Source organism: Hevea brasiliensis, chromosome 14 (assembly GCF_030052815.1).
Source record: "Hevea brasiliensis isolate MT/VB/25A 57/8 chromosome 14, ASM3005281v1, whole genome shotgun sequence".
Lineage (NCBI taxonomy): Eukaryota > Viridiplantae > Streptophyta > Magnoliopsida > Malpighiales > Euphorbiaceae > Hevea > Hevea brasiliensis.
The window spans coordinates 89659223-89675801 of record NC_079506.1 but is presented as its reverse complement, the minus strand read 5'-3'; the positions used below and the strand labels follow the sequence as shown (position 1 = coordinate 89675801).

The following is a 16579-nucleotide window of genomic DNA, read 5'->3' as shown; positions in this document are numbered from 1 at the left end:
ATTTTTTTCACTATTAAATTTTTAAACTTAAGAATTAAAAAAAATTAATTAAATTAAATTCTTGTAAAAATTTAATTTCCAAGCAGACTCATGTAAAATGAAATGAAACAATTGATTTTAAAAGTTTATACCAATTGAATTCAGCACAACATTAAATTTGGAAGACATTATAGAAGGTTAATTATAGAAGGGTTAGGATAGGGAAGGAAAGAAAAAAAAAATTAGATAAATAATTCACGTAATTATCTAAAGAACAGTAATTTGAACCATGGGTTCCTCTAAATAATATTTAACAATCGGATTGAATTAAATTCACATTAGAAAATAATTGATATTACAAATTAGCTGAATTTATTTTATTATTTTGATTAATTTTGATAGAGCATATATTCTGTCGATTTGATTTTAAATCAAATTTAATTAATTAAAAAATTAAATTAATTAATAAAGTCCAATGAAAGTAAGAGTTAAATCAAATAGTGTCGAATAAAAAAATTTTTTTATTTTGTTCAATTTATCGGTTTGGATTTATTTTATTGAGATTTTTAATTTTTATATTTTTATTTTTTTAGCTTACTATAAATTTTAAAAATTACAAATTATATAAAGCACATAAAATTAAAAAAAAAAAAAGTTTGTAAATAAGTTCATAATTTTTCATGCAACTTTTCTACGAGGTGTGGGGATAGCCATTGGAATCAACAAAGCTTCCACATTCATAAAAGTCTTGGTAAAATATCATACGCTTTCTCTTTTCGATGGGCATGTATGTCATCATCACTGTTGTTTTGTCATTTGGCATAAAGTTCAAGCTACGTGGAATTAAAATTGAATTTTTTATACAAGTTTGGCACCTTCACATTAACCATTTACTTTATGTCTCCAATAATTTAAAACCATCAATCGCGAATCTTTTTTCTTTATAATTTACTCAAAGACTTTGATTTCACACATAAATATTCCTGCAATCATCGTATGCTTTCAACTTTTGCTTCAACTCATTTCTTTCATCTTTGCTAGAAGGAGACCATGGCTGAAATGATCCTCAGTTTCGGGATAGATGCAACTCTGTCCACGGTGGCTTCGCTCATCACCGATGAAGTCAGTCGTGCTTGGAATCTCAAGAACGACCTGAAAGGCCTTCAAGAATCCCTCACCATGATTCGTGGTGTGCTTCAAGATGTAGAGGAGCAGCAAACCAGAAAGGAGCATGTCAGGCTTTGGTTGAAGAAGCTCAGAGAAGTAGCTTATGAGGCTGAGGATGTCTTAGATGAGTTGGTCTATGAGAATCTTCGACGAAAGGTTGAGATGCAAAGGCAAGTCCAATCGGGAACAGAGGTACTGTCACACCTAACTCCCACTCTTTGCTAGGAATCATACATGATTATAATAAACCTATCATTACTTAAAATTGAAGACATTCTTGGAGCTATTTAAAAGTCACTTAAATACATTGTTAACCCTATTATTCAAACCAACTTTTTCTTTGCTAAATGGCAAAAAGACCCTTCTAAGCCATTGAAAAATATACCAATAACCACTTAAATTCTGATCAAATTAACTAAAAAAGTCTAAAATCTTAACATAATTAAAAAAAAATCTAAAATCTTAATCATTAAGTCTCCGTTAAAGAATTAATAAAAGGACATTTAAGCTCTTAATAAATAATTTCACAATCATTTAAGCCCCGTTGAATAACTAAATTTGCTTCTAAAACTTTAATAATTAAGTTTATAAATAAATTATATTAATTTATACTGTTAATAAATAAATAAAATAATTTTACAAAATCTATAAAATAAATAAGATATTATTATATAATTTATAAATAACTAAATTTAAATTTATTAAAAAAAATTCAAAAATCTTTTATTTTAACTAAACACTAAAAAAAAATTTAGATTTTCCTTTCTTTTCTCATCAACCAAATGCTAAACTTTAACATTAGAATCTCATTAAAAACTTTTTAAAGTGTCATTAAAAAATATATAAATATTATTCTATTAAGATAAATAACAAAAGCTATAAAAATATGTTGAAAATTTAAAGTTAATTTTTTTAATACAAATATGAGATTCAAATCATACTATAATTAAGAAATAAAGAAAACCTAAAACCATTTCTTATAAATTTTTATTAGTGTTATTAAGAAAATTTTTATTTTTATGGCTTTTAAATTTATAATTCTTCTATTTTTATGTCTTTTATTAGCTTTACTAAGAAAAGTATGTCTTTAATTAGTTATTTATCTTACATATAAAAAAACGTTCATAATATAATTTTCAATGATACTTTAAAAAATTTTTAGTGTTTGGTTTATGAGAAAAAAAAAAGAAGAAAAATACGAGTTCTTTTTCTGTCTAGTTGAAGTAAAGAATTTTTTTTATACTTTTATAATTATTAAAATTTAATTATTTATAAATTTTTAACAACATTTTATTTATTTTATAAAATTATTTTATTTATCTATTAACAATAAAATTAACATAATTTATTTATAAACTTGATTATTAAAATTTTAAAATTAAATTTATTTATTAATGGGCTTAAATGACTATTAAATTATTTTTTAAGAGCTTAAATGTTCTTTTTTTTTTTAGTTATTTAACAGACCTATTTTTAAAAAATTTAAGAGCTTAAATGACTATGTTAAAAAGTTTAAAACTTAAATGACCCACTCAGTCTGGCTAGATTTCTTAAAGACTTGAAAGAACTTTTTTTCCAAAATAAATGATTATGAACATGTAAACCAAAACTAGCGCTAATTTCTTCTAAGTCCAACACCAAAACCATACTTTTTCAACTGGAGGCTTTTAATAATATTATTATTTAATTTAAAACATTTTTTAAAAATTATTATTATATATACTAGTCATAATATATAAATATTCTTTAAATTCTTAAACACTAAAAGAAAAAATTTAATCATATATGCCTATATAAAATAACTATTAAAGTTTAATAAGAGAATAATTATATATATATATTTCACTAAAACTCAAAGATTGGGTTGTTGCAGATACAAAATTGTTTTTCATTCTCCCAGGGCACTCATTGTGTTAAAATGGCAGCACTTCATTTCAAAATGGCCCACAAAGTTAAGAACATAAATGAATCGTTGAATAAGATTAAGAATGATGCTATGGGTTTTGGACTTCAAATTATATCAAGACAACCTCAAATGGACTTGGATAGGTTGACAAACTCAGTCCTTGACAACCCAGTTGTGGGGAGGGAAGCTGATGTCTCTAAGATTGTGAACTTGCTGAGTCACTCCTGTGACCAAGTTCTTACCGTTGTTCCCATAGTGGGGATGGGCGGTCTCGGAAAGACAACCTTAGCTAAATTGGTGTGTCAAGAAGTAATAGAAGAACAAAGGCTTTTTGATCTTAAAATATGGGTATGTGTCTCTGATCACTTTGATTACGGAAGAATTTTAGGGGAAATGCTGCAAACTCTTGATGGACATATGGGTGGAGTTACCAACATAGATGCAATACTTATACATCTTCCGAAGGCGTTGGAGGGCAAAAAGTTTCTACTTGTTCTTGATGATGTTTGGAATAATGAATATGAGAGGTGGAATGAGTTGAAGACTTGTTTGACAAGAATTAGTAGAAACAATGGAAATGCTGTTCTCGTCACAACTCGTACGGAGGAAGTGGCATCAATCGTTGAGACTTCTACTCATTACAGGTATAAACTGGGTGGGTTATCTCATGATGAATGCTGGTCCATTATGAAGGAAAGAGCACTAATTCGAAGTGGAAGAACATCAATCCCCACAGACTTGGAGGGCATTGGAAGGGAGATTGCCAAAAAATGTGGAGGAGTTCCATTAGCGGCAAAAGTTTTAGGTTGGACGATGGGCTCGAAAATGGATAAGGAAGAATGGTTGTCAATTGGAAACAATAATGTTTTGAATGCATCAGATGGTAAAAATGATAACGTTGAGTCTATATTGAAGCTCAGTTTTGATCACTTGCCTTCATATCTGAAGTCATGTTTCACATATTGTTCAGTTTTCCCGAAAGATACTGAGATTGGAAAAGAACAATTAATTCGGTTGTGGATGGCTGAAGGTCTTGTAGGATGCAATGAAGATGAGGGCAACAAGTACTTTAATGCCTTACTTCAGAATTCCTTTTTCCAAGATGCTGAAAGGGACAAATATGAGAATGTTAGATGGTGCAAGATGCATGATCTTGTGCATGACCTTGCATTGTCACTTTCAAATTCTGAGACATTGACTTTGGAAAATTGTTCTGCTGCTGATGACATATCATGCATTCGTCGTGCACACGTAGATAGGCGAAAGGCATCCATTTTAGCGGCATTTCCAACAGGTGGTTGTAAGAAGTTGCGTAGTTTATTCATAGATGGTTTTGAGCTTGATAATTCTCGGAAGCTGAAAAGCTTGCGGGCCCTACTTCTTTATGGTATCAAAAACTTGCCATCTTCGGTTGGTAAGTTGAAACATTTGAGATTTCTTGACGTCTCATGGACTGACATCGAAGTGTTGCCTGAATCCATCGCCCAGCTCTATAATTTGCAAACATTGAGATTCCTTTGCTGCGAATCACTTAAGGAGGTTCCTAGAAATAAAATATGCAATCTGATGAGCTTAAGTCACATTGAATTTGATAATGATGACCATATGGCATCTAAGGTGGGGCAGTTAACTTGTCTCCAAACACTATCACTATTTGTTGTTGGTCCAGATAGGGGAGGCAGCATTCAAGAATTAGAATGCTTAAATCAACTAGGAGGCAAGTTGAAAATAACTCATCTTGAGGAGGTGAGAGACAAAGAAGAAGCCAAGAAGTCAAATCTAAAGGGGAAAAAGAAATTAAAAGCCCTTAAGTTTGAATGGAGTCATGGAAGAGAAAGCAACAGTAATGATGAGCAAGTGTTGGAAGGTCTTGAGCCTCACCCAAACATAGAGAGAGTAAAGGTAGAAAGTTACATGGGTGAAAAGTTCCCGCTGTGGCTGTATATAATGAAAATTTCTAGTGAAGGCGATTCTTTCACAGTATTCGATAAGTTGGTGGAGCTTAAATTGAGCAATTGTAGATGCTGTGAAGAACTCCCAAGGCTTGGACATCTTCCTCGTCTTAAAACGCTCATAATAGAAGGAATGCCTAACATAAGATGTATAGGGAATGAATTCTATGGCATTGACAGTGGAAGCACAAGCAATGGAGGGAGACTGTTTCCAGCATTAAAGAAATTATACTTTAATGATATGACGAGTTTAGTTGAATGGAAGGCACCACCAGTAGATGAAGGAGGCGAAACATCTGTATTTTCTTGCCTTGAAAAATTGTCCATAAAGAATTCTCCTCGGTTGGCAAAAATTCCATTAAGTGATAGTTCATCGCTTGTGACATTGAAAATCGAAAATTGTGAAGAATTGAGTTACTTATGTGAAGAACTACAAGTACACTCCTTCCCCTCTCTTAAAAGCATTACAATTAGAGAGTGTCATAAATTAATTTGGCTTCCAAGTGGACTGAAATCCTTCACTTCTCTGGAATCACTGGTAATAAGGTATTGCCACGGCCTAACATCTGTTCCCGAATATTTAGGAGAATTGCATTCTCTTCGTTTTTTAGAAATAACATACTGTGGAAGTTTAAGTTACTTTCCAGAGACAATATTAGGAGGCCTCACCCGATTACGGGAATTAAGAATTGGTAATTTCTCGGAGGAGTTGGATTCTTTCGCTTATCTGAATTTAATCCAAGACCTCTCATCCCTTGAATCCTTAACTATATATGGGGATTGTACAGATAGAATAAAGTGTCTGCCAGATCAACTTCAACGCCTCACTGCCCTAAACTCATTGTCTATATTGTATTTCTATGGATTAGAAGCTTTGCCAGAGTGGTTGGGCAACCTTTCGTCTCTTCAAATTCTTGAAATTGGGAGTTGTACGAATTTGAAGTATTTTCCTACAGCTACAGCCATGCAACGCCTCCCAAAATTAAGGAATCTCTGGATTCTAGGTTGTTCCCTTCTTAAGAATAATTGCGCCGAAGGAAGTGGCTCTGAGTGGTCAAAGATTTCTCATATTCCAAACGTATGGATGAGTAAGTTAGCCATCATCTGATTTCCTTTCTCTTCCTAAGTAATTTAAACAAAAACGTGAAATTTGTTAAATTTGAATAGTAAAGGCTGATTGATTTTACTACAAACCAAAATAATTCTAAAGTTTCTCCCAACTTAATTTGTCATTTCTTCTCTGCTCACTTTTACCCCATTGATCCATTCCTATTTGTTTTCTTTTCCAGGCGATTAATTACCGTTTTTGCTTTTCTATGGGCGTGGACAATGCACTAGCTTTATTTGGAATACTCAGGTAATTCAATTCCTTTCATCTGCATTTCTCAAATTTTTGATTTCTTCTTCCTCTTTTCTTCTTTGTGAGTAGTGACTTCACCGATGTTCTAACGCAAATATTACAACCTGAAATTTTATTAATTTATGCAAGGTCTCAGGTATTATTATTTTTGCTAATCCTCATATCTTATTATCTTCTCTACAAATTGCAGAGCTCTACTGTTAAGTAGATAAATGATTAAATTTGAAATTTTCTTTTCCTTTCCATTTAATATAAGTTATGAAGAGTTCTTTTGTCAGGACCTTGGCTAAATTATTAACTCAGTAATTGAAGAGTTTTTAATACAGGATAACCTTCCAAGCTTTTGTTCTTACCAAATTTCTTCACTTGTAGGCTGTAGCTGCAAATTTGAAAGCCTAATTTACTATAATTGGGTTTTTTTTTTTCAACCTTGAAGAGTACCTTGCATTTGAAGTCTATCATGCATCTTAATGTTTTCTGTTTATCTCACCATTTTGAAATGTCCAAAGTTCTTTCCCAAATATCACGGTATCACCATAGAAAATGAGAAGATACATTTATAATTTCTTAAAGTAAATGATATTTTTCCCACATTGAAACTTATAAGATGGATGTCTTGGCCTCCAACTTATAAGTCCATGTTAAAACAAAATTCTTCTTGGCCTCTCATCCCTCATTGCCTGCTTATCTTGCTTATGCTATATGACTCTGCTTTTCACATGTTATCATCTTCTGCACAGACTGCACTTGATGCATTTTTCATTTCCATTGATAGGTGTGACTTACCTTTCATATGCTATGGTTCTTTCATAATTTTATGATACATTCCCTTTATGCTGTATTGTATTGACTCAAAAGAATGAATTCTACCAACTTCCGTTTATTTAACCATTACATCAACAGCGTCATGGCAGATAATTCCTTCTAATTTAGATTGGGGCATGGCTGCAATATGTGAAAATGAAGGTATTGTCAATTACTTGCAAAGCCAGTGTTCAATTGAGGATCAATAGACCTTATGATTATATAGTCATTGATAATTTGATGTCCACACCATCAGCTATTCCAATAAAGGAATTAAGGCCCCCCCAATATGTTCATTTAATCCTTCATTTGCTGCTCATTGGGTAATTTATTTTTTCTAGGAAATAGCAGGCTATTTTTCCTATCCAATTGTTTCTAAAACTAGTACATCCTTGAATTGAAGTGCTTTATGTTCTTTTTAGTCCATGTTTCACTGGGTGAAGTTTTAGCAAAGGGAATTTAGACAGTCCATCAAAAGAATATATGATATTTATACCCGAATTTATTCACTTTGATTTACTTAGAACTATGCACATGAATGTATTTTCTTTAAGCATTTTAAGCTACTATTATCTACCTTTAGCTAGACTTTACAATATTATATAATTTCTTGAGACAGATGATGGGAGTGATGCAGTTACAAAAGGAGATTTTGAGTAAGAACGAGTTTTGTACACCGATAAAGAAAAACAGCCAGCTTCATTTTCTTGTTTTCGATGGAAAAGATAAAGATTGACAATTAAAGATGGCAAGCAAGCATGTCTTCATTTGTGGTCAGTTTGGAAAGTAGATTGGATTTGTAGATTCTCTACTTTGTCTTGGATAGTGGAGAGCAGAAGACCATACCAACTTATGTGCTGAAGTTGCAGATCTTTTTACAAATATTGAGGCTTCTAAGTTTGCGTTGAAGTTTCTTATGATCTATATGTTGCAGGAAAACGCCAAATTTTGGAAGGGTTCAATCATTTGCAAGTTCTCGGTGGACCTCATGCATTTGAAGACTAGTTGGCTGGTATCATCATTAATACCTATCCAAATTGTCTTTGCTCTCAATTACACGGTCTTATGTGAAAGATCACTTCGTGTTTATTGTTTCAGCATTAAATTTGCTGGCTCCAGTTGCACTTGCTCTTATGGTGATTTTCTTCACAAGGTAGCTTTGTGATTTCAGGAAGCAAAAATGTCGGAAGGTAATCCTCCGCATGATACCTCATGGGGTCATTTGTGTAGCTGGAGGCCTTCATTGTAATTCCATGATATAAAACCCTTTTCAACAATTGTTTTGAATATTTTGAATTTGAAAACCAGTGGTCCCTAATGAGTAATGGCCAAAGCAATATACAATAATATAATAACTCAATTTATTGCTGGATATTAGGATTACTAATGGGGAAATTTTAAGCTTCTAGCTTGTTTGCAAGATTAGAATTATTAATAAAGATATGTTACTGTTTGTTAAAACTTACTATTTTTTGGCAATTCTGATAATCTTACTATTCGTTAGAGATTGTAGGATGCAAGATAATTTCAGAAACACAGCTGCAATGTTTCTCCAGAATTTTCTGCTCTCATTTGAGCCGGTTGGAAAAGGCAAAAAATTGTTCAACTGAGTAGAAAGGTAATGAGATATTTTTTTTTCCCTTAGATATTTGAATTTCAGTCATTGGTGAACTCTAATTAGTTTTGATTAACTGAGGTCAATTTGTGACATTGATTATCTAGCACATTTACGATGAAGAGGTTCATAAGTGACTGTTTTTTTCTGTGCTTTCAGAATGTCTTCGCTGCTGTCAACATTATCCCAAATGCTAGACAAAGGGATCACGCTTGCAAAACTTCGAGTTCGAGCAATAAGACTGAACTGAAATAGAGATAAGTTCACATCACCAACTTGAGCTTTGAGCCTTCAGTTCTCCTGACATTGACCACATCAGCTAAAACTGACTAGAGGACCAAGTAATCTGACATTTTGGAATCATTAGATGGAAGAGAACTATTGAGTTCGAGGCATAAGAGCAAAACAGGATTAATGATGACTATTGCTTGCATAACTTGAGTTTTGAGCTCTGAATTTGAAAACAACCTTCAACTAAAGATTGACCAAATGAACAATTGAACTCTCTTTGCAATTAGAACCATTAGAATATGGAAGACGACTTATTTATAGTGCCCAAGTGGCATTCTTTCTTGCTGTTTGTTGGCTTTGAAGGTTTCTAAACTTTGTTGCTTCCTACATATTGATGATGAAATTGTTTTCTGTATGTTTCTAAACTTGCTGATGGATGTGAAGTAAATCAGTTATGATTATTTCAGGATAATCTTGATGATAAAATTGTTATCTGTATGTTTCTAAACTTTTGTTACTTCCTACATATTGATGTGAGTTGTGAAATAAATACATTTGAAACTTAATCACTAGCAAAAAGATTTTCAAAATTAAGATTTTTCTTTGGTTTTTAAAAGAAAAATCTTCTAAACCCATAAATTTAGCGGGTTATACTTTTAAAATTTTTAAAAATTTTATTTAAAAAAATTTATTTCAAGCCTGAAAATAAAATAAATCGATTTAATTATAAAAATTTAATTTATTTAATCAATAAATCAGTTCGATTTGATTTTTTTATTTTAAGAATATTTATTTATTTGATCAGTAAAATAAGAAATATAATGAAATTAAATCTGAAATAAATCTAAAGTAAGTAAAAAAAAAAAAGAGATTAACACGAAGAACAAATCAGAAAATTAAATCGACTCAATTTAGTTTAATTTTTTTTAAATTTAATTCATTTTAATTTATTATAGATTTTGATTTATTCGTTTTTTGATTTTTTTATTAAATTAAACTGAACCCATCGCAAGGAAAAAAAAAAGAACAACTAGGCGGCCTGGCCCAATGCAACAGCTTGCCATCTCCATTAATAACCAGACCCAGAACAGAAACCAAAACTAGAACCAGCCTAATCGAGACAAGAACACGACAATCCAATTCCAGGTTTTTACTTTTCAAAAGCACGACACGGTATTTCTTTCCTTTCCTTCCTCTTTCTTTCCTTTCCTTGGACAACTTCAATCTCGACGAAGTCATTTCCTTCCTCGATTTTTTCTTTTGCTTAATAGTCTCCCATTCAAAATTCACTGGTTATTTAGAAAAAGAAAAGCCTCTGAAAATGGGAGATCAGATAGCTCGAGGAGAGGAATTCGAGAAGAAAGCCGAGAAGAAGCTTAATGGTTGGGGCTTATTCGGCTCCAAATTTGAAGACGCCGCGGATCTCTTCGATAAAGCTGCCAATTCCTTCAAGCTTGCCAAATCCTGTAACTATATATTTTTTTTCGTACCTTTTCTGTTTGTTTGCCGTGAAATATTTGATCGGAAGTAAATGAAATGAAACTAATGATGATGAATGCTCTTGACGATCTTGTAATGGCATGGCGGTTTGTGTTTTTTTTTTGCCCTTTTCGTGCTGTTTTGTGGAGTTATTGCTGCCTTTAGTTGTGGATTATATTTGAATGATGCGATCACTGTTTTTATTCTTTTGCAATTGAAAGAATGGAGTTTTTTTTCCGTTTTGATTCGCAATTTCATGACGGTTGGAAAGTAATGTGTTTAGTAGGATGTTATTTCAATTTAGGGTTTATTAATTTTTTTTTTCCAACGCATTTGTTAACCTTGATTGGTTAATTTAGCGTACATAAAGAAGATATTTTGTATGGATAATTATAGTATTTTATGAATGGATTCTTGTGGAACTATATTGCATTCTTATCTTGGCAGAAATTATTGTTAGATTCTTCTTTGATGTTTGATCATGAATCAATGCTGATTTAGTTGCAGTTTAAGAGTTATGAGTTTATTGAAGGCTTCTGATTGAGTTCATGGTAGTGAAACTACAAAGAATGATTTATTCCATTAAATGAATTTGCCCAATTACTAAGTACTTGCAACTAAAGCAGAATTTGTCAGTATATTGTGCATAATTCCAGTGCCTTTGGAATCTGTTTACTTTTTCAAGAAAACGTCCTTGATTGCTATGATACTGTAACCTTTTGAATTCATTTAGTTTGCTCTCTCTATCTTTTCATATCTTGCACTTGGTCTGTTGATATATATTTTTTTTTGTGATATTTCAGGGGATAAAGCTGGATCAACTTATGTCAAGTTGGCAAACTGTCATTTGAAGGTGAGGGCTTTTCATGTTGGAATTAAGCATTGAGTTTATCTCTCTTATGTTGGATTGTTTGATAGAGTTAAATGACAGTGTCTCCTTATGTTTGCAGTTGGATAGTAAACATGAAGCTGCTCAAGCTTATGTTGATGCTGCTCACTGTTATAAGAAAACATCTACAAATGGTATGTTGTAGTACTTAACCTCATTGTATTTGTCCATTATAGACATTATCTCATGGATTTTGTTGCATTTTAACTAGTGAATAACCTCATGGATTATTTTGTTACATTTTAACTAGTGAAACTGTTAGTTTAGGAGAAATGATGCATTGAATTTGTCGCTAAAGCTTCATGGATGTTTCTTAAAGTATTGTTTTTTATATAGAAAGATCAATTGGATGCTGTGATTGTAGAGAGTTTTAAAATCTCTTATTGAATTGAGACTTTGTGATTATGCAATAGGTTACCCTTTTATTTTTTGACAATTTTGCATGCATTACCATTTCCAAACTGATACATTGTCAGAATAATTTTCCTTTTATCATGTTTTGTTCTTCATGATGTTGAAAGACGTTTTAAGCTTAATAGATGGTTCTATCTTTCCCCGTCTCCAAAGCAGAATGAGGTTGTCTGATCTGTTGGTTTATTGTTCTAGGATTTGGGTCCTTTCATGTTTGTGAAAACATGACTTGTGATATTTACTCAATCTTAAGTCTCAACTCTTGGATTCGAAATAAGCAATTGATATTTTATTAAAAATTAGCTTTTACCTTTCAAAAAGTGGATGGCTATTTACCATATAATAAAATCTTTTGAATTCAAGGATTTGAAATTGTACAAATATGATAGGTCATGTTTGCACAAACATGAGAGAATCTTAATCCCATTTTACTATCACTCCGCTGATGGGAATATTTTTTATTTATGCTAGTTTACCTGGATTGAGCTTTGAATCTCTAGTCCTCTTTAGTTTCTGCTGCTTGGTTGTTAATATTCCTTTTATATGCATGTGGCATGTGTAACATATGTTCATATCTGCCTTCTCCTAGACCCATTTTGCATTCCCATGTGGCTCTAATCTTTTGGAGTTTCTTTTTATGCAGAGGCAATATCCTGCTTAGGTCAAGCTGTAGATTTGTTTTGTGATATAGGAAGAATCAGTATGGCTGCAAGATATTATAAGGTATACTCTTGTTGCCACAGTTTGTTTTTCCGCAACTGATATCTTATTTTGAGATGATCATTCAAAAGAATCAACAATTTACAAGTAATGTGCTGGTGTCTTGATTTAATTGTTTAGATTTTCCTATTGTGATTATTTGCAATGATATTAATCTGGACCTTTTTGCTGGGGTATCCGTGGCATCTATACTTCCATAAGATGCATTTATGGTTGATGGAATTCTGAAAGACATACAATGACCTGAGATCATATTTACTTGCACAGGAAATTGGTGAATTATATGAATCAGAAGCAAATTTTGAGAAAGCTATCGACTTCTATGAAAAGGCAGCTGATTTCTTCCAAGGTGAAGAAGTAACAACTTCTGCCAACCAATGCAAGCAGAAAGTAGCCCAGTTTGGTGCTCAACTAGAACAGTATGGATGTTTATATTTTGCAGATTGCAATTCTTTTGCTTAAGTATCATGCTGTTACGTGCATTCTTCATATAGATTTCCTATCTTCTGGTTCTATCCATATAGGATGTTGTTGTAGTTGGTTGCATGTCATAAGATTTCAGCCTTTGCAATTAACAGACGGCATTAATGTGATTGTGTGTGCTGCTACATGTTGGAATGATGTTTATGTTTAATTAACCTTGATATGCTGCTAGCTTTCTTCTATGTATTTAACAAACGCTCATGAAATGGCTATGATTTAATTTTTGTCAGATATTTTGAAAAACTAGGCATTTATTATGTGTAAAATGTAAATTGCTTCTTTCTGTACACTTATTCCTGGAAAGATGCAGACAGGGACATCGACATTCTGAGTTTCCCTAAACCCCCAAAAAAAAAAAAAAAAATGGAATAGATGTGATTTCTTACAGCATGTTGTTGGTCATATTCTCAGAATGTTGTTGTCACATATCGTAGATGTTCAATGATGGAGGTGCTGTCTCTTTGTATAAATGGTGCATTTTCATTTTCATTTCATGTTCATTTGCACTTGACAGCAGCCTTCACTACAGTTCCAGTGACCCAACTAGTGTGGCCTGGATTTCAAAATTTTTCTAGGATGACAGCCGGGTAAAGAAATTAGTTCAGAGTTTTTCAAACCAGCTGAGAAGGTGGTTAATTGACCTATGAAGTCAGTTAACCAAATTTTCAGTTAACATTTATAAATGGTTCAATTTTGGTTTGAATTACATGCAAACAAGAGGGATCCATTCAGTTTTAACTCAATTCAACTCAACTCAACTCAACTAAGCCTTTATCCCAAAAATTTGGAGTCGGCTATATGGATTCGCTTTCTCCACTCTAAACGATTTTGGGTTAAATCCTCAGAAATGTGTAATGCTTCTAGGTCATGTTGTACTACTCTCCTCCAAGTCAATTTAGGTTTACCCCTTTTTTTCTTTCTATCCATTCAGTTTTAACAATGTGTGAAAAACTCAACTGTGACATTCCCCCTAAATGTGATGTTTATTGTCGTTGGATATGTTGAGTAACATTGTTTATTGCTTTTAATATAATTCTGTTTGTGGCAATTTTATTTTGGTAGTAGTTAAACCTATAGCATAAATCAACATGATGCCCTATTTACTTGTGCAACAGTGCCCATGTGGCCCAAGCCCAAGTAATAGAATTCCAAAAAAAAGAAAAGAAAAAGTCTAATTGCACATGATAACAGAAACCCAGGTCCTTTTGTTTAGCTGGATTGAGCATTTGAATGGTCTTTCATCTGTATTTTTTTTTCAGTTGATTTGGCTCTGAATGGGTTCATTGATGTAATTGCCAAAGTGAATTTATGAGTTGTTTTGAGATTTGAATAATTTGTTTGTGATATTTTTTCAGATACCAGAAAGCAATTGAGATTTATGAAGAGATTGCCCGACAGTCTCTCGGCAACAACTTGCTTAAGTATGGAGTCAAAGGTCATCTTCTTAATGCTGGAATTTGTCACCTCTGCAAAGGCGATGTTGTTGCTATAACCAATGCATTAGAGCGATATCAGGTCTAGACATGGCTCCTGATTTGTCGTCTTGAAGTTCATACCTATAGGTTGGTTGAAATCAATAAATGTTGAACTTGCTGTTGCAGGATTTGGATCCAACTTTTTCAGGAACTCGAGAGTACAAACTCCTAGCGGTAGGTTATGTATATTTTGTTAAACAACTTGATGTTTGTTCTGCTTCTATTCTATACTTTCCTGTGCAGAACAATTGCTTCTCATTTCTTTTGTTGTTCTCGAATGTATCCATATGAACTGCTAGACTCCATTTGTGTAGGCATTGTAGCTTGCTAAAGTTGCTTCTCTTTCTTCTACTTCTGCTTCTTCTTCTTCTTCTTCTTTATATATTTTCAATGCAATAAACTCAAGAGGCAATGTTTGGTTAAATAGTAAAAAGCAGGTTTTAGAAAGCACAAATGTTACTATGAGTCGTAGAGAAAAGAAGTTAATATATTTGTTCTTTACTTTTCTTATATGATGCAAAAGTTGTACATTTACCAAGTATGTTTTTTTATTTCTATTTGCTTTGAAATGAAATCAAAACTGTTAAAATTAGTTTTTAAAAACAGACAGTTGAACCAGACAGAGCCTTGATCTACCTCCTTTATAGATGATGATAACCTTGATTTCCCATTTTTGTCCTGATTCCTTTCTCTTTGGTTGCATGATAATATGTTGCTTATAAATAAACCACCCTCACCCCCAACCCCTTTTTTTCTTCTCTTGGCAGGATATTGCTGCTGCTATTGATGAGGAAGATATTGCAAAGTTTACTGATGTCGTCAAGGAATTTGACAGCATGACCCCATTGGTATATTTTCGTATATCTAATCCTTAGTCCTATTGGATAAAATTTGAAGATATAAACAAAAATCTACTTTAGGCAGTAGGCTTAATATTTAAGTTCGTGTTAATTCAAAAAAGAAACTAATTTTTTAAAATTTTGGCAAGCATTTAACTTTGCATTGTTGTTATTTGACTTCAATTATATTTCAAAATCAAAGTTTCACCTTTGGTCATATATGTAGAAGTAAATTATCACTGATTATATTCGGTTGGATTAACTGCTATATAGGATTCCTGGAAGACAACCCTTCTGTTGAGGGTGAAAGAGAAGCTGAAAGCTAAGGAATTGGAGGAGGATGACCTCACCTAAATTTGAAGTTCCAATCTTTTGACATTTTGGTTTTTCTCCAATGATTGCATTGTATTATCTTGTCTGTGTTAAGTTACAATCATTTTACACCGTTTTATGTTAACTAAATATGTCTTGGTTTGGGTTTCACTCAGAATGCATTGCTTTGCAATTGTGGACATGAATCATGAGCTTGTAATTGAGATTTTTTTTTTTAATGGAATGTGTAACTCCCATTTGAACTTGAGAGGAGGTGGGATTCAAGAGAGGATACAATTTAAGAGCCTATTTAGTATTATTGCTTGAGCCGCTGTTGAGAAAAACACCACCTTATATTCTAATTAGATGTTATTAAAATTTTGGCAAATTTTAGTCATAACAAACTTCAAAGCAGTTTGTTTTTTCAAATATTTTTTATAACATCTAAAATGATATTTTTATAGATGCATATTTATATTATAATATCAAAAAGTTTATAATTTCTCAAATCAAAAGTTAGCTAATTCCTTGTGCTTGGCATTAACCTTATCATGGCTTTTTGATGTTCTAATTAAGGATATGTTTAGTGGTGGTGGTCAATTATTGGTGTCAACAATCAGGTATAAAGGGTCAAAAGTTTATAATTGAATATCTTAATTTTCAGCGATATGATTATAATTTTCAAATGCTGATGATTAGCTTTTGAAACATTGATCTAAAAGTTTGTGTATCTAATGCCTTCTTTGAGCTATTGGCTTTCAATTGCTCAACAAATCCGGAGCTAAGCAGTAAATAAGAGAAAATAAGCACTACACGAGGACAGGTTGCCTAGATAGAATTTACTCTTAAAAATTGATTTGTGTCTAGATAGAATTTATTCTTAGAAATTAATTGTAAAAGAAGGATGCCTAAAAATTTATTAATTTCTCACCAAAATAATTCCTGTGTAATGTGAGA

At 32.2% G+C, this 16579-nt stretch overlaps 2 protein-coding genes across 23 annotated transcripts; both read left to right on the top strand.

Moving 5' to 3' along the window:
• The first annotated feature begins 876 nt into the window (after positions 1-876).
• LOC110670802 (putative disease resistance protein RGA3) lies at positions 877-9500 on the top strand. 22 transcript variants are annotated; one of them, XM_058133796.1, is made up of 9 exons: positions 877-1338; positions 3020-6092; positions 6294-6361; positions 7268-7330; positions 7788-7941; positions 8103-8180; positions 8267-8358; positions 8682-8786; positions 8943-9500. In XM_058133796.1, exons 1-3 carry the CDS (start codon positions 1030-1032, stop codon positions 6299-6301), a joined length of 3390 nt encoding a protein of 1129 aa, XP_057989779.1. In that variant the 5' UTR covers positions 877-1029; the 3' UTR covers positions 6302-6361; positions 7268-7330; positions 7788-7941; positions 8103-8180; positions 8267-8358; positions 8682-8786; positions 8943-9500. The 22 variants fall into 22 exon arrangements, with proteins under 22 accessions (XP_057989779.1, XP_057989783.1, XP_021688725.2 ...); XM_058133800.1 differs by lacking the exon at positions 7268-7330 and having other exon boundaries at positions 8340-8358; positions 8673-8786; XM_021833033.2 differs by lacking the exon at positions 7268-7330.
• A 612-nt stretch (positions 9501-10112) lies between these two features.
• LOC110670818 (alpha-soluble NSF attachment protein 2) lies at positions 10113-15890 on the top strand. Its single transcript, XM_021833083.2, has 9 exons — positions 10113-10480; positions 11297-11346; positions 11444-11516; positions 12437-12516; positions 12781-12932; positions 14352-14511; positions 14598-14645; positions 15239-15319; positions 15584-15890. The coding sequence occupies exons 1-9, from the start codon at positions 10336-10338 to the stop codon at positions 15662-15664; spliced, it is 870 nt and encodes a 289-aa protein (XP_021688775.2). The 5' UTR covers positions 10113-10335; the 3' UTR covers positions 15665-15890.
• Positions 15891-16579: the final 689 nt, after the last annotated feature.